We start from the raw sequence: 23515 nt of genomic DNA, 5'->3' as shown, positions 1-23515 counted from the left end.
GTCCAACCCATGCCAGCATGGAAAGCAGACGTTGAACAACGACGACGATATATATATATATAATCATCATCATTGTCCTTTAACGTCCGCTTTCCATGCTGGCATGGGTTAGATGGTTTGACTGGAACAGGTAAGCCAGATAGCTGCACCAGGTTCCAGTCTGATTTGGCATAGTTTCTCTTGCTGGATGCCCTTCTTAATGCCTACCACTCCAAAAGTGCAATAGGTGCTTTTTACATGACACCAGCAATGGCCAAGACTACAATATAAACATATAATTATATATAAATACACACACACACATATATATATATAAATTAAGCAGAAAATGGAGAAAACGTTTAATCAACAAACAAATTGACCAACACTGGTTAATTATTTTTTAATACAAAACTTAACATTGCTTACAGCCATTTTGGCTACCACTGTCAGTCGGTGCCTCCAAAGAAAATTCCTAAAACAATATTAGTCATCTTTATAGCACATTCGACCTCGTACATGGAGCTTCATCAGAGTGAATACAAATACAAAAAATAAAAAGAGGGAAGAGGAAAGAACAGGGCCTCGAGATGAGACAAGAAGGGTACTTTTAAATAGGCCAGTTATGCGACACTGACATCAGCCAAGGGTGTGATAAGGGAGATTTGACTGTTATTTCTAGCAGATCATTTAATCAAGAGTTGTTATTCAGGGTGCCCTATTCTAAACTTCTCTGCAAGAATCTTCTGGTATATAAAACCATTAGAAACACACGCATACAAACATTTTCTTATTTTTTAATTTGTTAAAATATTTTTTTTTATTTACTTTAGTCATTAGACAGTGGCCATGCTGGTGCACCACCCTGAAGAATCGAAACCAGTACATATACGAGTCAAAAAGTAACGCCATTTTGTTTAGGACAGGTATAATTACAAACACATGACATTAAACGATGATGATGTATCATACATCAAAATGAAGCTGGTCCTCTGTGGATCACATCCCTACTTCTCAACATAGTCACCATTTCTCTCAATAACAATGTTCCACCTTCGAATGAGAGCATGTATCCCTGCCCTGTAAAATTCTTTTGACTGTTCCTTGAGCCACTTCACTACAGTTTTCACTTCCTCGTCACTGGAATAATGTTTGCCTCGCAAACCCTCTTTCATGGGGCCGAAGAGATGATAGTCTGAAGGTGCTAAATCTGGTGAGTGTGGAGGGAGTGAAGAGCAGTCAACAGAATTTTATGGGGCAGGGATACATGCTCTCATTCGAAGGTGGAACATTGCTATTGAGAGAAACGGTGACTATGTTGCGAAGTAGGGATGTGATCCACAGAGCACCAGCTTCATTTTGATACATGATACATGTTCCTGTGTTGGTCCTAATACCTGTCCTAAACAAAATGGCATTATGTTTTGACTCACCCTCATATTATCACTCTCTAAAACTGAACTGCTAAGTTATAGAGACGTAAACACACCAATGCCAGCTGTTAAGTGGTAGTAGGGGCCAACACCAACACACTTATACGATGGGCTTCTTTCAGTTTCCATCAACAAAATTCACTCACAAAGCTTTGGTCAGCCTGGGGCTATTGTAGAAGACACTTGTTCAAGTTGCCACACAGTGGGACTGAACCCAGAACCAATTGGTACAGAAGTAAGCTTCTTACCATACGCCTATAAGAATTCTTATATTTGCAGGTTTCTTTCATAGGACTATGGCCACCCCATGGTGCCACTTTTAAGGGTTTTAGTTGATTATATCACACACACACACATCCATGTATATCTGATCAGTAACTGACCTTTTTGCTGTAACGATTCTTTATATTTATCATATTTTGTCTTGGATATCGCCCAGTCAATGGCAACAACGCGTCCTGTAAGAGATGAAGAATGGATAGATAAAAGCAATGTTATACACAGAAACAAAGGAAATGGTTATATATATCAACTAACAATGACCCTCACCGAGGCAATGACTAGTGATTGAGACCTTTGGAAATATGCTGTGCTTGAGAAGACTCGGCAAGCCAAGTGAGACTATAACCCATGGCCTATGCCAGAGCAGATGACTGGCTTCCAGGCTGGTGGCATGTAAAAAGCATCATTTGAGCATGATCGTTACCAGCGTTGCCTTACAGGCACTTGTGCCAGTGGCATGTGAAAAAATATTCGATGTTTGCTTCCTGACCACATGGTTCTGGGTTCAGTCCCACTGCCTGACATCTTGAGCAAGTGTCTTCTACTATAGCCTTGGGCTGACCAAAGCCCTCTCAGTTGATTTGGTAGACAGAAACTAAAAGAAGTCTGTGTGTCAGTGTTTGTCCCCAACTAGAACTGGAAACCAATGTTGGTGTGTTTGTATCCCTGTAACTTAGTGATTTAGCAAAAGAGATTGATAGAATAATTACCAGGCTTAAAAAAAAAAGGTTCTGGGGCTAATTCATTGGACTAAAAGTTCTTCAAGACGGTACCCCAGCATGGCTGCAGTCTAAAGACCAACAGATTAAACTACCAAAGAAACACTAAGCTAGGATTTGAAATTTCAAGACAAAATATCAGAGGGTTGTAAAATAACATTCTGAAATCATTTTCAATCTGGTACACATTAACCTCTGCTCAGAGTTGATGCCTCCCCCATCAACTCCTTTTTGCGGAATTGGCCTCAAGTATCAGACCATGTGGAGCCCCCAAACTCCACTTCCAAGACCAGCTCAAGGTTATTCTTTTACGCTACTTCATTGACCCAAATACCTGGGAGACAATTGCCAAGGACTGTGCACAAAGTGGTCGAATGCCATCGTCAAAGGTATGGACTTGATAGAAAATAACAGACGCCAAGAGGTAGAGATCAGACGTTGAAGACACAAAGAGTGACTTGCACTTTGTTGTTGCCTACAAACTCTCCCTTGTCGATAAATGCCCCTGGCTCTTGTGTATCACCCTTAGTCTGAACAGTCACCTCATGCACTGACACCCTTTGCACCAGTCAAAGTAGGAGGTTCATTCAGTGACTACAGAGCTACTGCATGGATACGAGTTAATGCCAATGCTGCCAACATCATCATTGTTCAACGTCTGCTTTCCATGCTAGCATGGGTTGGACGATTTGACTGAGGACTGGCGAACCAGATGGCTGCACCAGGCTCCAATCTGATCTGGCAGAGTTTCTACAGCTGGATGCCCTTCCTAATGCCAATCACTCTGAGAGTGTAGTGGGAGCTTTTATGTGCCAGTCAGGTAGTACTGGCAATGTCCATGCTCAAATGGTATTTTTTAGATGCCACCTGCACAGGAGTCAGTCCAGCGGCACTGGCAACAACCTCGCTCAAATGTTTTTTTATGTGCCACTGGCATGGGAGCCAGTCAGCTGCTCTGGCAATGATCATACTCAGATGGTGCTCTTAGCGCTCCACTGGCACAGGTGCCAGTCATCAAATTTGATTCAATTTCACTTGCCTCAACAGGTCTTCGCAAGCAGAGCTTAGGGTCCAATGAAGGAAAGATACGTATAAGTGGGCTGGTTACACCCCTGGCATAGGCCTGGGTTATGGTCTCACTTGGCTTACCGGGTCTTCTCACGCACTGCATATTCCCAATGGTCTCGGTCACTAGTCATTGCCTTGGTGAGGCATTAACAAAAAAAAAGCAGAGAGGAAGTAATACACAAAACAAACCATCAATTTCCTTTGCATTCATCTCTTTAATAGCTCTGTCAGCACTTCGAATGTCTACGAACTGAATAAATCCAAAACCGCAACTTCTGTTATCTGAAATGGAAACAAATATTACCTTCATAGATTGAGTAGCGGGAAAGAAAAGAAAAGAAAAAAAAAGACATGTTGACTTTGTCATAAATAAGCAATATAAATTGATGGTATAAAGTAATAATGCCATGTGAAAGAAACTACGTAGATGGAATCTGTCTGGAAACTCACCATGCCATCATCATCATCATTTAGCGTCCGCTTTCCATGCTAGCATGGGTTGGATGGGTCAACTGGGGTCTGTGAAGCTGGAAGGCTTCGTCAGGCCCAGTCAGATCTGGTAGTGTTTCTACGGCTGGATGCCCTTCCTAACGCCAACCATATGATGATATATGTATCAGAGGAAAGTAGATATTAAAACAATAATAGTGACGGCGATGATGGTAATAGTATGAATGTGTTTGTATAAGTAATGCCATAAAGCAGTGTTTCCCAAAGTGAGAAAAATCTTCAGTACTCTACAAGATATTGGGTGTTATAATACATTTTAATACAATTTATATGAAAATACCATCCCCTATTTTCAAAAAATATTCATATAATTGATGAGCCCCACTTTGCAAAATTTCAGCCATTCTGTCTATAGTAGAAAGAAATTAATATTATTATTATTATTCCAAGGACATAAGACAGCAAACTGGTAGAATCGTTTTGTGACATTTCGTCTGTCTATGTTCTGAGTTCAAATTCCACTGAGGTAAATGCTGCCTTACATCTTTTTGGGGTTAATGAAACAAGTACCAGTTACACATTGGGGTTGATGTAATTGACTGTCCTTCTCCCCACAATCTTGTGCCTATAGTAGAAAGGATTATTTTGAGGTCAACTTTGCCTTTCATCTTTTCGAGGTTGATAAAATAAGTACCGGTTGAAAGCTGGGGTTGATATAATCGACTTACTCCCTCCTTTGAACTTGCTGCCCTTGTGGCAAAATTTGAAATCATCATCATTATTATTATTATTATTATGACCTCCACCTTAGCGAAGGCAGAGGTATTGTTTTCAGTTGCGTTTGTTTGTTAGTCAATGGACAAGATATCTCAAGAACCGCTGGATGGATATGGATGAAACTTTCAGGGATGTTTGGCCTCATGACTGGCACAAACTGTTTATATATTGGGATCGATCTGATACTGAACAAGGATTCTGGATTATTTTCCCTGCTTTTTTACTTAATTTTTGAGAGCGGTCGGGATTATTTTTAGTATTCTTGTTTGTAAGAGCAGTCGAGTTTATTTCAGATATTCTCATTTTAAAAATCATCTCTGGCTAATCGTTGAGAGGATGCTGGTGTTGCCTTGGCAGCGGCTTGTACTCTCTGAGTGCTCTTGTTATTATTATTATTAGCAGAGACTGTCTCCAAAAAATGTCTACAGTTATGTTATAATTTGTTTTGTTGCATGGTAAAAATGTAAGGGAAGTAATTCCAGCCATTCAATAACCTAATGAATGAGAGGATAATTTTAGCCATCAGGAATTATCAGTAATTGGACTGCGGTTATCCTGGGGCACTGTCATCAACGGTCTTCACTGCTCACATCAACAATAACACTTATTTCAGTTTGAACCTTTTTATTAATCACTATTAGTTGAACTGCTACATAGCAAGACATAAAGGGACACAACACGTCTCTATACCAGTGTAAATACAAACACGTATATGGAGAGAGAGAGAGGTTTTACATTCGTTTTGCCTTGTTAGTATGGGTTAGACCAGTACTCCGCAACCTTATATTCTTTTCAAAATTTGGTGGCATACCTGAACTAAAAACATAACTAAAAATATAGGGGGAAAATTATATTCAGGTCACACTGTGGTGCACCTAGTGTTAACCTCATGGCACACCAGTGTGCCATGGCATACCGGTTGTGGAGCAATGGGTTAGACGAATATATTATCAAAGCATTGTTTTTACAGCTGAATACCCTTCCATTTCTAATTTCGTACACCTTTGAAGGTGCAAATATTGTGAGTAAGCTGAGACAAGAACAATAACAACAACATCGCTTGTAGTAAATAACTTTTACAAACACTTGGTTACTCTGTCAGTGCAGGTACCACTTAAAAGCACCCAATTCATATTGTAAAGTGGTTGGTGCTAGGAAAGACATCCAGCTGTAAAAACCTTGCCAAAACTGATCTCGCATGCGCTTGTGCCATGTAAAAAGCATGAAGTCCACTCTGTTGAGTGGTTAGTGTGAGGAAGGGCCTCCAGCTGTAAAAACCCTGCCAAAACTGACCTCGCCTGTGCTTGTGCTACGTAAAAAGCACGAAGTCCACTGCTGAGTGTTTGGTGTTAGGAAGGGCATCCAGCTGTAAAAATCCTACGAAAACAGTTACAGAAGTCTGGCACAGGCTTCTGTCTGGCTGGCTCTCATCAAACTGTTACCCTCATACTATCATGGAAGGCAGACATTAAATAAAGAATGATGATAAGGATAATGATAATGAAAAGTTATACAGGAAAATTAACTTACTTGAACTTGGTATCACAGCTTCAAGTACTTCACCAAACTTTTCAAAAGTTTTCTTGAAATTTTCAACAGTAGTCTGTTAAGGGAAGGAAAAAAAACATTAAGATTAATATAAATAGTAGTAATAATAATAATAATAATAATAATAATGATGGTTTCAAGGCGGTGTTCTGGCAGAGACATTAGCATGCTGGGTAAAATGTTTAGTGGAATTTCGTTGGTCATTCCGTTGTGAGTTCAAATTCTGCTGAGGTCAACTTTGCCATTCATCCTTTCGGGGTCGATCTAATTGACTGGCCCCGCTCTCTAAAACTTTTGGGCCTTGTGCCTAGAGTAGAAAAGGATAATAATGGTTTCAAATTTTGCCACAAGGGCAGCAATTTTGGGGGAGAGGACAAGTCGATTATATTGACCCCAGTATGCAACTGGTACTTATTTTATCAACTCCAAAAGGATGGAAGGCAAAGTTGACTTCAGCGGAATTTGAACTCAGAACAAGGCAATGGGTGAAATACCACAAAGCATTTCGTTCAGCGTGCTAACGATTCTGCCAGCGCACCACTTATTAATTATAATTGCAAGAATTTGGAATATGGAAAGTGTAAAGGTTGCATCTATAATAATTGGTGCATTTGGAACTCTAAGCAAAGGTATAGACAAATGGTTGAAGGAGATTGGAATAAAATGTCCTGTAGAACTTCTACAGAAAGTTTGCCTCTTGGGGACAGGAAAGATTACCAGGAAGGTTCTAAGCCTTTGAAAGACTATTGAAAGCTTGTGAATACCTAAGGTCACAGGTAGTTACTTGCTACCTACATAAATCCTGCCAGGAATAAGACCAAACCTGAGTCAAGTCAACAGTAATATTGGTTTCAATTTTTTGCACAAGCCCAGCAATTCCCAGGGAGGTGGGTATGTCAATGACATTGACCCAAGTGTTCAACTGGTACTTATTTTATTGACCTTCAGAGGATGAAAGGTGAAGTCAACCCTGGCAGAATTTGAACTCAGAAGATCAAGACAGATGAAATGCTGATAATAATAATATCAAGAGCACAAACCTCTGCCAAGGCAACACCAATGTCCTCTCGACGATTAGCTAGATATTATTTTTATGAGAATATCTTATATAAACTTGACTGCTTTCAAAAATTAAGTAAAAAAAACTGGAAAAATAATCCAGAATCTTTGTCTGGTGCCGGATCAATCCCAAAATCTAATCAGCTCGTGCTAGTTATGAGGCCAAACATCCCTGAAAGTTTCACCCAAATCCATCAAGAGGTTCTTGAGATATCTTGTCCACGGACAAACAAACAAACACAACTGAAAACAATACCTCTGCCTTTGCTAAGGAGGAAGTAATAATCTTTTCAGCTATTGGCACAGGGCCTGAAATCTTGGAAAAGTAACATCACTGACCCCAGTGCTCAATTGGTATGTATTTTATCGAACCTGAAAGGGTGAAAGGCATAATCGACTTGACTGGAATTTGAACTCAGAACTAAGACGGATGAGACACCACTAGGCATTTTATCTGAAATGCTAATGCTTCTGCCAGTGCACTGCCTTAATAATAATTGTTCCAAATCCTGACACTGCACCACCAATTTAGTGGGAAGAGGGCAAGTTGGTAACACTGATCCCCAGTATAAAACAGGTAATTAATTTTATTAACTCTGAAAGGAAAGCAGAGTTAACCTTGGTGGGATCTGAATTCAATAAAAACAATATCCCTTTATTTGTTTCAGTCATTTGACTGTAGCCATCTTGGAGCACCGCGTTTGGTCAAACAAATCGAGCCTGGGACTTATTTTATTGGTCTCTTTTGCTGAACCACTAAGTTACAGGGCGTAAATATATCAACATCAGTTGTCAAGCTATGGCAGTGGGGGAAACAAACACATAAATACACATGTCATTGACAAAGCTTTGGTCGGCCCAAGGCTATAGCAGAAGACACTTCAGTGGGACTGAACCCCAAAGCATGTGGTTGGGAAGCAAGCTTCTTACCACACAGCCATGCCGGCGACTATAGTATATACTAAATATTTTTTTTCTTTCTGTGTTGGTGTATTAGCAATAACAGTTGATGGGTCAAATCTTTGTGAATAAACATACTTTGAAAGACAGGTTCCTAACTATGAGGCGTCGCATCTTGAGAACTTTCCGAGGCATGTAAGCAGCATCGTTACATTGTTGTATTGCCTTTAAAGTCACACCTGGAAAGAAAAATTACAAATATAGACAAAATTTATTAATCCTTTTGTTTACCAAATTTCTGATGACTTATGTATATATATATATATATATATATATATATATATATATATATATATATATATATATATATATATATATATACTGCCTTTGTTTCAAATAATTTTGAAAACCATGAAGAATTTTGTAAAATAACTGTCATTATTATGATGGCATTTGGAGTGTAAGTTAACACGAAATTTTGATGAGGCAACGGTACCCAACATTTTAACTACCAAGGACCAAGTTCTATATTTAAGAGATGAGGAATTACGCACATTATTTATATTGTTTACATTTAATGGGTATTTGTCCTCATTTTGTTTGTTCTTAACACGTTTCGGCTGATATGCCCTCCAGCTTTCATCAGGTGTTTTGGGGAAATTTCAAACTGGGTTCTCATTTCTATGGTATTTTTCGATGTTGTTATCATCATTATTATTATTATTCAGGTCACTGCCTAGAATCAAACTTGGAATCTTGGGGTTAGTAGCCCGCGCTCTTAACCACTATGCCATATGCCCATGGGAAGAGGGCAAGTTGGTAACACTGACCCACGAGCATATGGCGTAGTGGTTAAAAGCACGGGCTACTACTAAACCCCAAGATTCCGAATAATAATAATAATAACCTTAGGAATGAGTACCCAGGTTCGAGATTTCCCCAAGACACCTGATGACGGCTGGAGGGTATATCAGCTGAAACGTTGTGTTAACAACAAACAAGATGAGGACAAATATCTGTCAAATGTAAATAACGTACCAAGGACCCCTTATATTTAAATGAGTTTTCCCATGAACCCCCTTTTAATATGCTTATCCTTATGCATGTGCATGTGTGTGTATATATATGTGAAATTTTGAATTTAGTTCACGGGGCCCCAGTACTACTTTTGTGGACCACCAGGGGTCTGCAGACCACAGGTTGGGAACCACTGATGTGAGATATTAATTTGCATCATATTATTTATCTGAGATTCATTATTGGTTAAGACAAATATTTTTTTGCATTTGGACAATAAACCTGATTATTAGAAAGGAACAGTTTTAATAATAATAATCACCACCATCATCATCATTTTACTGTTGACTTCTTCCAAGCTTCTGAGTCAGAGTGAGTTTACTAACCTTAGTGCATATTTTGGTGATGATGATGATGATGATACTACACACACACAAACACACATTTTTAGAATTCGCCAAAAAAGACAATGTTTATTACCTCTGAACTGTGAATTGTCTAGTTTACGCAGCGCCATCTTTGCTTCACGTATAGATTTAAAATGCAACAATACCGTTGGGTTGGTTTCTGCATCTTTGTATTCCATATTAATAACCTTCTTTAGGGACCTGTCACAGCAAAAAAAAAAAAAAAATTTAAGGTTTCACAGGAGACATTAACCGTCTTGGCACCAATCCACCTGAGACTACCCCTGGCTCTTTCATACAAATACTTTGTTTTACAGTAAAGTGAGCAAAATTAAAATCTTCCATCAAAATTTCAGGCTAAACAATATTTAAAAAATTAGCTGTGAAAGATAATTCATTCAATTCTTTATTTTCAAAATTAATTGAAATTAAGACAATGAATTTCAATGGAAATATAACAAAATGTTTAACTCTTTAGCATTCAGATTTCTCTGTCAAATGTAAGGCTTATTTATTCCCACTGGTTTTGAATTAATCATGTATTATCTCATAGCTTCGGGATTTTTAAGATGTGATAGCTTATTTTTAGAAGGACATTGTAGGGTATGTGTGAGAGGCTGCATCTGGCCAGTGTGAACACAAAACAAATAATGACTGGCACCCGTGCCAGTGGAGTGCTAAGAGCACCATCTGAGTGTGATCGCTGCCAGAGCAACTGACTGGCTTCTGTGCCGGTGGAATGTAAAAAGCACCGTTCAAATGTGATCGTTACCAGCGTCGCCTTACTGGCACAGGTGCTGGTGGCAAATGAAAAACAACATTCGAGCGTGGTCATTGCCAGTGTTGCTAGACTGGCTCCCGTGCAGGTGGTACGTAAAAAACACTATTTGAGCGTGGCCATTGCCAGTACCACCTGACTGGCCCTCGTGCCTATGGCATGTAAAAGCACCCACTACACTCTCGGAGAGGTTGGCGTTAGGAAGGGCATCCAGCTGTAGAAACTCTGCCAGATCAGATTGGAGCCTGGTGCAGCCATCTGGTTTGCCAGTCCTCAGTCAAATCATCCAACCCATGCTAGCATGAAAAGCGGACGTTAAACAATGATGATGATGGGCTGGACATGGCTGGTTTGAGCACTGAAGAGTTAAAGTGATCTAAATAAAGAGCTTCCATCAAAATTTTGTGTTGATTTATGTTCCAAGCACTGGATTAACCCATTAGTTTTTAAACTTGCCCTATCCGGTCCAAATATTCTGTTTTATGTTCAAACTGGCCCACTACACCCTTGGAGTAGTTGGCGTTAGGAAGGACATTCAGCATTAGAAACCCTGCTAAATCACATTGTAGCCTGGTGCAGCCTCTCAGCTTGCCAGTTCTCAGTCAAACCATCCAGCCTATGCCAGCATGTGTTAAACGATGACTCTACAAATTCATTCTAAAAATAAACAATCATCATCATCATTTAGCGTCCGCTTTCCATGCTAGCATGGGTTGGACGGTTCAACTGGGGTCTGTGAAGCCAGAAGGCTGCATCAGGCCCAGTCTGATCTGGCAGTGTTTCTACGGTTGGATGCCCTTCCTAACGCCAACCACTCCGTGAGTGTAGTGGGTGCTTTTTACGTGCCACCCACACAGGTGCCAGGCGGAACTGGCAAACGGCCACGGACGGATGGTGCTTTTTACGTGCCACCAGCATATCATACGTCTGTTTTTCCATGTTGGCATGGGTTGGATGGTTTGACTGGGGACTGGCTAGCCAGAAGGCTGCACCAGACTCCAATCTGATCTGGCAATGTTTCTACAGCTGGATGCCCTTCCTAATGCCAACCACTTTGAGTGTGTAGTGGGTGCTTTTTACATACCACCAGCATGGGGACGGGGTACCAGTCAGGAGACACTGGCAATGACCACGCTTGAATGGTGCTATTTATGTGGAGCCGGTCAGGCAGCACTGGCATTGACAACTCTTGCTTTTTATGTGCCACTAGCACGGGAGGCAGTCAGGGGGGACTGGCATCGACCACGCTCAAGTGAATAAATATGCATTACATTTGACAAAACAATCTAGAAGCTAAAGGTATTATTACTAAATTTTTCATTTTTAATGACTTATACCAAAGCACGAAGCATTACCAAAAAAAAAAAAAAAAAAAGGAAGAAACAAGGGAAGTAACTCTTACTTGGCCAGTTTCTCGATTTTCTCAAGTGGGGTGTTTTTCGGAATCTGTGACACGACAACAGTTCTGGCTCTTAAGTATTTACTTGACTCAAGCCCTAGAAAGACAAAAGTCGCCTGCTTTTCAAATCTTTTACCTTTTATTTGTTTCAGCCATTAGACTGAGGCCACGCTGCAGCACCATCTGGAAGGAGATGTTTTTAGCTGAACGAATCGATACTAGCAATTAATTTCTTTTCAAGCTTGTTACTTATTCTACTGGTCTCTTTTGTTGAACTGTTAAGTTACGGGGATCTATATAACAATATCATTTAATTTTTGAATTGAATTGTGTTTGATTATTATTGTTAAAATATTAATTTATATATTGTTTCTTGATAATTATTAGTTACAATACGTATATTTATTTAATTATTATTTTTATTATTATTCTGTGAATTAATGAATTACATATAATTTACTTTGTGAAATAGTTTTGTAAGACTAAATATTATCTAATAGTTATTTGTTATGTAGTATCATTTAAGTAAATACTTTTAATATTAATTGATATTTTGGTTAATTCTATAAGTGAGTGTAATATTAAATCTATATATACTATATATAAATTAATAATATAGTAAGTTTAACTAATTTGTGTGTATATATGTGAACCATTTTCTATTTTTAATTTTTGTAGTCATAGTTTGTAGTAGCATTAAGTATTTAAGTTAGCATAAAGTTTTTTTAATATATATTACTTAATTAGAATAAGATTTAATTCAGATGTTTATTAAATAAATAAATTTAATTTAATGTATATAGATTAAATTATAGCATTTTAGTTTTCACTTAATGTATATTTTGTATTTTATATATATATTTTGTTTTAAATATTTTAATTACTTGTGTTTTAATTTTATAGCAATGATATATTATAGTTTGTTATTTTTCTTATATAAGTAACATTTATTTTCATAGATGTAATAAATATTTATATCTATTTATTCTAGTTTTATTTATACCTGAATATATTTGTTAAGATATTTAGTGCTTGTATTTTACGATAAATTATTGTATTTTGTAAAATTACATATTTTTATATTTATTAATATTTTCTTACAAGATTATGTACATATTTATTTATCTAATTATTTTATTGTTTTTATCTTGGACCTGAAGAGCGACTATATTTAAATTGAATTGATTTTACTGTTATCAGTTTGAAAATATAGCCACGAAACACATATTGTTCTTTTACCAATTATATGCTTTTTATTTATTATTTTATACTTTACTTAATTATTGGTATATGTTTTTATTGCATATCTAATTTTTTTTTCTATATGGTATAATTTAATTATATCATTGTTCTTTCATTGTTGAATTGATAAAAGGTGGTTCTTTAATTTATATACATATATTATATATTGTGAAAATTGATTTAGTATTACTAAATTGAATTTTTTCCTGTAAGTTTGGAATAATATTTCCTAATATTATTATATATATATATATATGTGTGTGTGTTTATGTATCTGTGTTTGTCCCCCAACATCACTTGACAAGCGATGCTGGTATGTTTACGTCCCTATAACTTAGTGTTTCGACGAAAGAATTCAATAGACTAAGTACAAAGAATAAGACCTGGGGGTCGATTTGGTTGACTAAAAGCGGTGCTCCAGCATGGCTACAGTCAAATGACTGAAACAAGCAAAAGTAGAATAAACTGGTTATACTTCTACAAATCACAAAATATTCTAACAATTTATTTATACAGGGTGGCTACTGAAAAACTGAAGGGTTTGAAAAAGTCATAACTTGTTCATTTTCAATCTTTTTCCTTTTCTTATTTTTTTTTTTTTGCAGGTTAAAATGGCTTTGTCCATCAATGAGTAAAACTCATTGTGTTTTTCTATTCCATTGAAAAATCAATTATTCAAACTCAGAGAAAATACCTGCAACATATTACTTTCAGAGTATCTCCCAGCAATAAACATGATTCGGAATGTAACTGTCTGGTCTGAAAGAACCGGATCAGTCGGCGATCTTCCGGGAAGAGGGCATAAGCACACTGACGCAGTGGTGGAAGCTGTATGGCAGTGTGTCCTTAACAGGATCCATCAGCCTCTGCCTGTCATCGATCTGCTCAACTAGGCATCATGTCAGAACATTCTGAAGCTGGATTTTAAAAGATTTCCATCCAAATGAAATAATAAAAAACCATCATCATCATCGTTCAACATCTGTTTTCCATGTTGGCATGGGTTGGACGGTTCAACTGGGGTCTGGGAAGCTAGGAGGCTGCACCAGGCCCCAATCTGGTCTGGCAGTGTTTCTACAGCTGGATTCCCTTCCTAATGCCAACCACTCCGAGAGTGTAGTGGGTTCTTTTTACGTGCCACTGGCACAGGGGCCAGAGGAGCTGGAATCTACCACGATCAGATGGTGCTTTTCTACGTGCTACCGGCATGGGGGTCACAACTACAATTTCCATTTGATTTGATTTTGATGAACTTGACTCAATAGGTCTCCTCAAGCACGGCATGTCGCCCTACAACCCAAGGTACTTTTGCCTGGGCTGGTTAGTGTTTGTAAAAGCTATTTTTGTTTTATTTCATTCAGTCTTTCAGTGGCCACCCTGTACAATTCCTAATAACATTTAATTATAAAGATACAATAGGATTTTTTTTCACATCAAGTGGTTATAGGGGTCCAGTTGCATAGAATAGAAATTAAAGGGATCCATCGGAGACATAGAGGTTGAGAAGCAGGGATCTAGCTAACTCACTATGACATTTGAACTTGAGCCTTACAGAGGCAATGACAAACGACCAAGACTTCTGGAGATATGCTGTGCTTGAGAAGACCCCAGCAAGCCAAGTATGATCATAATCATGGCCAATGCCAGATTTGCTTAACTGGGGTAATATGCCATGCTTTTGAAGACCTGTTGAACTGAGTGAAAATGTAGTCATGGCCGATGCCAGTCCTGCTTGACTGGCACTCGTACTGATGGTATTCAAAAAGTACCATTTCAGTGTGACCAATGCCACCTGTGTTGGTAGCACATAAAAAGCACCATTCGAGTGTGACTGATGCCAGTGCCGCTTAACTAGCTCTAGTGCCAGTGGCATGTAAAAAGCACCCTCTACACTCTGAGTGGCTGGCGCTAAGGAGAGCATCCAGCTGTAGAAACCTTGCCAGATCAGATTGAAACCTGGTGCAGCCTTCTGGCTTGTCAGTCCTCAGTCAAACCGTCCAACCCATGCCAGCATGGAAAGTGGACGTTAAATGACGACGACAACAATGATGACGATTTAACATCCTTGTAAAATTTAGATGGTTTGACAGGATCCAACAACAAGCTGCCGAGCTGCATTGAGTTCAATGTCAGCCTTGGCAATAATTTCTGTCTGGATATCTTTCCTAATGCCAACCACTTTACAAAGTGTGCTGGCTTCCTTTTTGTATGGCACCAGCTGCAGTGAGATCACCAAATAACTTACAATAATACAAGGCTCCTCAACTGAACAGGGAACAGTATTGAGGGAGATGGCTTGGTGCCATTCGATGACAAGTTAGATTATTTTCGTCTTTCATGAGACAGTAGCCATGCTGGGGTAACACTTTGAAGAATTTTGCTTGAATGAATCGATATACTAATCATAATTTAATATCCATTTTCCATGCTGGCAAGGTTTGGACAGTTTGACAGAAGACTGATAAGCTGTATGAGGTTCCATGTCTGTTTTGCCATGGTCTCTCTGGCTGGATGCCTTTCCTAACACCAACACTCCTAGAGTGCAGAGGGTGCTTTTTATCTGACACTGGCATTAGCCAAGACTATGATCTCACTCGGTGGAGGTGCGTGGCTTAGTGGTTAGGGCGTTGAACTCATGATCGTAAGGTTGTAGCTTCGATTCCTGGACCGGGCGATGTGTTATGTTCTTGAGCAAAACATTTCATTTCATGTTGCTCCAGTCCACTCAGCTGGCAAAAATGAGTAATCCTGCGAAGGACTGGCATCCCGTCTAGGTGGGAAATTTCTATGCCACTGAAACCAGCCCTTATGAGCCTGGCATGGCTTGAGAAAGAATGTCTATTTTTTATTTATGATCTCACTTGGTTTGATAGGTCTTCTCAACCACGGTATACTGCCAAAGGTCTCGGGAACCTGTCACTACATCTGTGAGGTGACCCCAGTACTAATTTTTTTTTCAGGATTGGTAGCTATTTATATTGCTGGACTGCTAAGTTACAGGGACATAAACACACCAGCACTGGTTGTCAAGCAGAGACATACACACACACAAGGGACTTCTTTTAGTTTCCATCTACCAAATCTACTCACAAAGCTTTGGTCAACTTGAGACACTCACTGAAGGTGCCACACAGTGGGACTGAACCCAGAACCATGTGATGGGAAGCAAACTTCTTACCTCACACTCACACTTGCACCTAAAAACAGGATCATGTAGAATTAAGAATAAGGAGACAGGAAATATGTCTACAGCAAGACAACTATTCCATCATCATCATCATCACCATTAAATGATGATGATGGATTAAGGGTCTCGCTGTAGACCTATTTCTGTTCACAAGACAGAAAACAAAATATCTGGCTTCAAGGATCTTGGATACATTTACATTATAAGAGATAGAAAGTCAATATGTCGACGTACGTTTGGCTGGGGGTGCTCTTTTCTGTGATGAAGAATCACCCATATTTCTCCGATCGGCAAAAGTGATGAATATGTTACGACCATCAAATTCTTTGATGGTTTCCATTGCTTTAACAGCATCATCTCTGCAAGAAAAAGAAGAAAATATATTTAGTCCTCATACTATATATACACACACATATCATCATGATCATACTAAATATATACATACATATCATTATCATGAGGGAACCTATGGAAGACTTGGGATGAGGTGGTGAAGCACGACCTTCGAACGTTAGGCCTCACAGAGGTGATGACAAATGACTGAGACCTTTGGAGATAAGCAGTGCTTGAGAAAACCCAGCAAGCCAAGTGAGAACATAACTGTGGCCTATGCCAGTGCAGAATAACCAGCATGTCTAAGAGTACCCTTCAATCATTGTGCAATACACTGTGCTTGTGAAGACCCGTTGAGCCAAGTGAAGTCACTGTCGTGCTGGTGGCATGTAAAAAGCACCATTCAAGCGTGGTCACTGCCAGTACCGCCAATTCTGGCCCTTGTGTCAGTGGCATGTAAAAAGCACCCACTACACTCTCAGAGTGGTTGGTGTTAGGAAGAGCATCAAGCTGTAGAAACTTTGCCAGATCCAATTGGATGCAGCCTTCTGGTTTGCCAGCCCTCTGTCAAACGGTCAAACCCATGCCAGCTCAGAAAGCAGACGTTAAATGACGATGATGTTGATGTATTTTTACCTTATTCTTAAATCCATGACATAACAGAATTTTGTTGCAATAATTTATAATTACAACAGGATTAAATATTTTACAGCTGCCAGTGCCATCTGACTGGCACCTGTGCTGGTGGCATGTAAAAAGCAAATACTACACTCTCGGAGTGGTTGGCATTAGGAAGAGCATACAGCCGAATGCTCTTTTCATGATGTTGGATAACTGAACAAGTTGAGTAACATTTAAAGAATGGGTAGTGACAGGATTTGAAACTGTGACCATCTGGTTACCTATTCTGTTTCATCTTCGTCATCATCATTTGGTGTCCATTATTCATGATGGCATGGGTTGGACGGTTTGACCAGGGCTGGCAAGCTGAGGGGCTGCACCAGACTCCAGTCTGATTTGGAATAGTTTCTGCAGTTGGATATTCTTCCTAATGTCAACCACTCTAAGAGTGTAATGGGTGCTTTTATGTGCCACTGGCATGGGTGCCAGTTGTGTAACACCAGTATCTGCTACGACCAAGATTTCATTTAACTTGATGGGTTTTCCTTCTCAAGCATAGCATATTGCCAAAGGTCTTTGTCAATTGTCATTGCATCTGTGAGGCCCAGTGCTCAAAGGGTGCTCTTTATGTGCCACCAGCACGAGTGCTAGCTATGCTACAATGGCATCGGCTACACTGCCTGTGAGGCCCAATAAATACATATTCAATAACAATTCATGTAACAGTAGAAGATAGACAAATTCAATGGAATATTTATTACAAACCTGAAAGAATATGTGACATAACCAAAGCCTCGGTTCTTCTTATTTTCACCTAGAAATAAAAATCAACAAATTTCATGAGATGCAGACACAAGTGCATGGTTAAGCAATTCATTTTACAACCACGAAGAAAGGGTTCAAACCAATGTGTGGAAGCTTTCAGTTAATGCCCATAACTGCAAGTCAATACTTTGCAAGTGAAAATGGCAGATAGAAACCCATCACATACATATGTATATCTGTTACTGGTTTCAGTCATTAGACTGCAGCCATGCTGGGGCACTGCCTTGAAGAATTTTAGCTGAATGAATTGACCCCAATACTTATTATTTTTTAAGACTGACATTTATTATATCGGTCTCTTTTGCCAAATTGCTAAGTTGTGGGTACATAAACACATCAACACTGGTTCACAAAGAGTGGGGGTGGAGGTGAGACAAGCACCAATAGACATACACACATGTATATGATAGGTTTCTTTCAGTTTCTGTCTACCAAATCCCATCAGAAACTAGAAAGTAGAAGACACTTGCTCAAGATACCATGCAGTGGGACTGAACTAGGAAGCAAGCTTTTTACCACATAGCCATATATATATATATACTAGCAGCATAGCCCCCCATTGCCCAGGTATGTAAGAGCCCCTGGAGCAGACATGATGCTCGCTGTGAATTTAAAAAAAATTCCTGCCAATTTGTGAAAGATATTGTCGAAAATATGCCATCTTGAATTTGAACGCGATTTCCCAAAATGGCATGATTTTATCGATTTTTTCTGATGGTAAGGTATTGCATGGAAAACTAACGTCAGAATTAAGTTTCTTAGGGTAACATTAAGCTTCACCATGAGTTTGGTGAAAATCGATTGCAAGTTGCGAAAACTACAACAGAAAATGTGTTGCAAATAAAAAGCTTAGATTCTCGACCCCATGTCGAATTCATCGATTATTTTCAGAACTGGGGGAGTGTTTCAAAGTTTTCGCTGCGTTAGTTTTGAATTATGACATTGGGCTATGTGTGTGTCAAGTTTCATCAGAATCGGTTGAAAGCTGTGGTCAGGGTAAGGGTACAACCTGACAGACACACAGACAGACAAACTGCCGTTTATATATAGAGAGATAAACAATTGCAGCATGGAAGGTGTTTATAAGTCATTTAAGAAACACATAAAAACCGTTAGATTCACTTCAACATTTAAATTTAATTTGCCAAAATATTTTCGACCTGTTCACTGACAAAATTCCGTGTTGCATCTTATATATATATATGATTTATATATATATATATAAATATATCCTATTATAAATTTCAGTGATGTTTCTCTGTTATGTTTGTTAACTACCCCAAGACCGTTGGTGCAAGAACAACGAAACTCAAACCAGCAACTCCCCTAATCCCAGGGCATGTCCTAAGAAAGCGGGGGTCTGTTTTTTTTAAGGGCTGCCTAATTGGGGCCCCACTGACTTTTAAACTTAATACATGGCATTGGCGACCAAACCAGAGCAATGACATACCATGAACTCTCATAAGGGGTTCAATTTCTGAAGGGTCGCTTCAATGGGGCCCCACCAAATCCCCTATTTTTACTGCATTTACCTCACTCCTATGCTTATTGATTAAACAATGATCAGCATCAGTGCTTAGCACATTTGCAGAAATAAGTTTGGGCATTCTAAACATCTTCACGTACATTCGAGATAAAGTGTTATAACAGTATGTTTCAAGTGTGGTAGTGTGGACATTTACATCTTATAGTTTATGAAACTTATGTCTAGTATATATATATATATATCTCGTGGCCCTCTGTCACTTATGATGACAAGGTTTCAACTGATCCAGTCAACAGAACAGCCTGCTCATGAAATTAACATACAAATGGCTGAGCACTCCACAGAAACTTGTACCCTCAGGGAGTTTCTGTGTGACAAGGCAGGCACTCTGAAATACATGTACAGCAGAAACAGGAAGAAAGAGTGAGAGAAAGAATACAGAAGGGTTCACCGGAGCCTTGTAAAGCTTTAGGTGTTTTCACTCAATAAACACAACTACCGGTCTGGGAAACGAAACCACAATCCTACGACCGTGAGTCTGCTGCCCTGACCACTGGGCTATTGCGCCTCTGATGTGGCCGAAGCCAGCACCATCTTGACTGGCTTCTGTGCCGGTGTCATGTAAAAAGCATCCACTAAACTCACGGAATGGTTGGCATTAGGAAGGGCATCCAGCTGTAGAAACACTGCCAGATCAGACTGGAGCCTGGTGCAGCCTCCTGGCTTCCCAGACCCCAGTCGAACCGTCCAACCCATGCTAACAGAGAAAACGGACGTTAAATGATGATGATGAGATATATATATATGTTGAACCATGAACTCACCCAAATGCATTTCTGAAGCAGCTGTAAGCCTAAATTCAAAACATATTGTGGACACTATTGATAACTTGGTTAACCTAATATTAACCCTATATTAACCTAATTCGTTCATAGGAAGTTGTTTTACACCTATTACACACATTTTTTTTTTTTTTCTGATAATCGTAACGCCCTATATTAACCCTTTAATTTTCGTTAGTTGGTTTTGTTTTTTCTGTTCTTTTCGAACTTATACTGAAAAATTACCCATATATAAATATATCCTTTTGTGTCAGTCATCTGACTGCGGCCATGCTGGAGCACTGCCTTTTAGTCGAATAATTGACCCTAAGACTTATTCTTTGTAAGCCTAGTATTTATTCTATCGGTTTCCTTTGCCGAACCGCTAAGTTACGGAGACGTAAACACACCAACATCGATCGTCAAGCGATGTTGGTGTATTAGTGTCAAACACATTCACACAAATACACACACACATATATATATAAATATACGACAGGCTTCTTTCAGTTTCCGTCTTCCAAATTCACTCACAAAGCTTTTGTCGGCCGAGGCTATAGTAGAAGACACATAACCAAGGTGCCACGCAGTGGGACTGAACCCGGAACCACGTGGCTGGGGAGTAAGGTTCTTACTACACAGCCACTCTTGCGCCTATGTGTGTGTGTGCGTGTATGTTAGTGAATTCATATTTCCCGTCTTCACATGTGTTTCGCTGGTTGTAAACAAAAAGCCTCAGGCGGTGTCGATTCGGTTGCTGTCAATTGCAAAAAATATGTCCGGCCTTCTTGACCTCTTTGCACGTTCTTCGTAAGCAAAGAGCTCGTGCAAATGCTCTTTCCAATTTTCCACGTCACTCTGACCAGGCAATCTAATCCATGCAAGCATGGAAAACATTCCAGCAACGACCAGCTCGTTTTTTGTCGCAGGGGGTTGGTATATATCTAATACTACAATGTGTACTTCGCAATTTTAAGACACTGGAGGTTGTTAAGCGAGAGATTTAGCTGCTCTTTCTAGCAACTCAAGTGATCAGGTTTCCTTGTTTTATGAATTAAGATGTTGTTTCCCCTCATCAAAGGCAATTAGGCCGTGACCATCCTATTTTTTAAGGCTATCCAGGATTCAATGTGTCTATTTTAAAGACAGGTAGGGTGGGTTGAGAGATTTAGCTGTTGTTTCTAGAAAGTTCAATGACCACTTATAGGATTCCACGTTGGCTTTACTACATGTTGTTCTTGCCAGTTAACCACTAAACCTCGAGATTAAAATAACACGTCTCAGACAAAATGTTTAAGCACTTTCACCAATAAAGGGATTTAGGTTTCAAATTCTGGCACAAGGCCAGCAATTTCAGGGGAGCGTGTTGTAAATCGATTACATCGACCCCAATACCCAACCGCTACATCTTTCCTGTATTTAATGATGAAATGCTAAGTCGACCAGGGGCTAATGCAGAATCGCTTTTTTTTCAGGAGAGGTACGATTCTGATTCCCACGGCGGAATTTGAACTCAGAAAGTAAAGACGGACGAAAATGCCGCTAAGCATTTTATCCGGTGTGCTAAAGGCTCTGCCAGCTGACCGCCTTAGTGGGTATTAATACTGAGGCATAGTTTCGGTTGTAATGCGAAACTTCGCCAATACTAATAATTACGGTTAATTACAGCCGTAGTATATATTTGTGTTGTCTACATTAATTACTTTTACATGTTATGATCATAAGTAAAAATAAGCAGTTGGGCTTTCTCTCACCGACGTTTTCAGTTATTAGAAATATAATTATTAATTCTATTTTATATATTTAAGTCTGTAATATTCATATTTAATAAATATTCTTCACCACATGCTAACAATAATTACAAATTGAACCAACTCTAATTATTATCACATGCATACATCGATGTAGCTGGAGAAATTTATAAGTAATAAACAGAAATCATTAGAAACTTACCTTTTTCTTTAATAACGAAAGCCCGTTTAACTGGTCCAATCTCACTAAATTTATCCGCAAGGGATTCATTTGTTGCTGTCAGAGGTATTTTCCTAACAAACAGTGTCCGAGACTGTTCCACGTGCTCCTCCATATTTGCTATCGTGCCTTATAAATATACAAAATCTGGAATGCGTTTAATATTGTCTTCTTATTTCAGCTAAACGAAACTACTAAAATTTCCGGAATGTATTCGTTTCAGCGTGAAATTTTTTTTTCAGTCGTCTCTTCTAGCGTGTTTTTAAAGAAAAAAAATTATAAAATAAAATAAAAAGCGGTCTTCGAAATTTTGTATTTTGGACCTTGTGAAGACGTGTCGTCTAGTGGTTAGGGTGGCTCATGATCGTAAGGTCATGAGTTCGATTCCCGACCTCACCTTATGTCCTCGAGTAAGACACTTTATTTCATGTCGCTCCAGTCAACTCAGCTGGCAAAAATGAGTAGTACCTGTATTTCAAAGGGCCAGCCTTGTCACAAACTTTGTCACGCTGAATCTCCTTGAGAACAACGTTAAGGATACACATGTCTGTGGAGTGCTCAACCACTTGCACATTAATTTCACGAGCAAGCTGTTCCGTTGATTGAATCAGCTGGGACACTCATCGCCATAACCAACGGAGTGCTGCCATACAATACAATTTTGATCATCAGAGGTTCAGAATCCAACCGATAACCAGCTGGCGAAAGACCTGCCTGGGGTTAAACTAGTCGTAACATGGATCAGTCACTTTGATGTGGCGATTAACTTTACTGGTATTCTTTTATTCTTTTATCTGTTGCAGTCATTTGACTGAGGCCATGCTGGAGCACCGGCTTTAGTTGAACAAATCAACCAAAGGGCTCATTCTTTGTAGCCGAGTACTTATTCTACCTGTCTCTTTTGCCGACCCGCTAAGTTACGGGGACGCAAATACACCAACAAATAGACACACAAACATATACACACATACATATATACGACGGGCTTCCGTCTACTAAATCCACTCAAGGCTTTGGTCGGCCCGAGGCTATAGTAGAAGACACTTGCCCAAGGTGCCACAAAGTGGGACTGAAACCAGAACCGTGTGGTTGGGAAGTAAGCGCCTATCCATACAGCGACTCCTATCTTGCTTGCTTGCTTGCAATGTTACTCAGGCAAACTAGCACATAATGGGAAAATACTATGAATGAAGTTTAAACTAATATGTAAATA

At 39.2% G+C, this 23515-nt stretch overlaps 1 protein-coding gene across 1 annotated transcript in view; it reads right to left on the bottom strand.

Annotated features, from left to right (window-relative positions):
• The window catches only part of LOC115229975 (RNA-binding protein 28), a 40788-nt gene extending 18235 nt beyond the window's left edge, over nt 1-22553 (bottom strand). Inside the window, exons 1-9 of the mRNA XM_029800234.2 lie at nt 22285-22553; nt 17965-18013; nt 16480-16604; nt 11820-11913; nt 9713-9840; nt 8354-8454; nt 6239-6311; nt 3671-3763; nt 1796-1870 (exon numbers count right to left, since the gene is read on the bottom strand). Coding sequence (XP_029656094.1) covers nt 1796-1870; nt 3671-3763; nt 6239-6311; nt 8354-8454; nt 9713-9840; nt 11820-11913; nt 16480-16604; nt 17965-18013; nt 22285-22417 — 871 coding nt within the window. The 5' untranslated portion in view covers nt 22418-22553. The remainder of the gene's footprint in view (nt 1-1795; nt 1871-3670; nt 3764-6238; nt 6312-8353; nt 8455-9712; nt 9841-11819; nt 11914-16479; nt 16605-17964; nt 18014-22284) is intronic.
• Nucleotides 22554-23515: the final 962 nt, after the last annotated feature.

The sequence above is a fragment of the Octopus sinensis genome, linkage group LG2 (assembly GCF_006345805.1).
Source record: "Octopus sinensis linkage group LG2, ASM634580v1, whole genome shotgun sequence".
Taxonomy (NCBI): Eukaryota; Metazoa; Mollusca; class Cephalopoda; order Octopoda; family Octopodidae; genus Octopus; species Octopus sinensis.
Note: the sequence above shows the minus strand (reverse complement) of the source record. Positions and strands in the feature narration are given on the sequence as shown.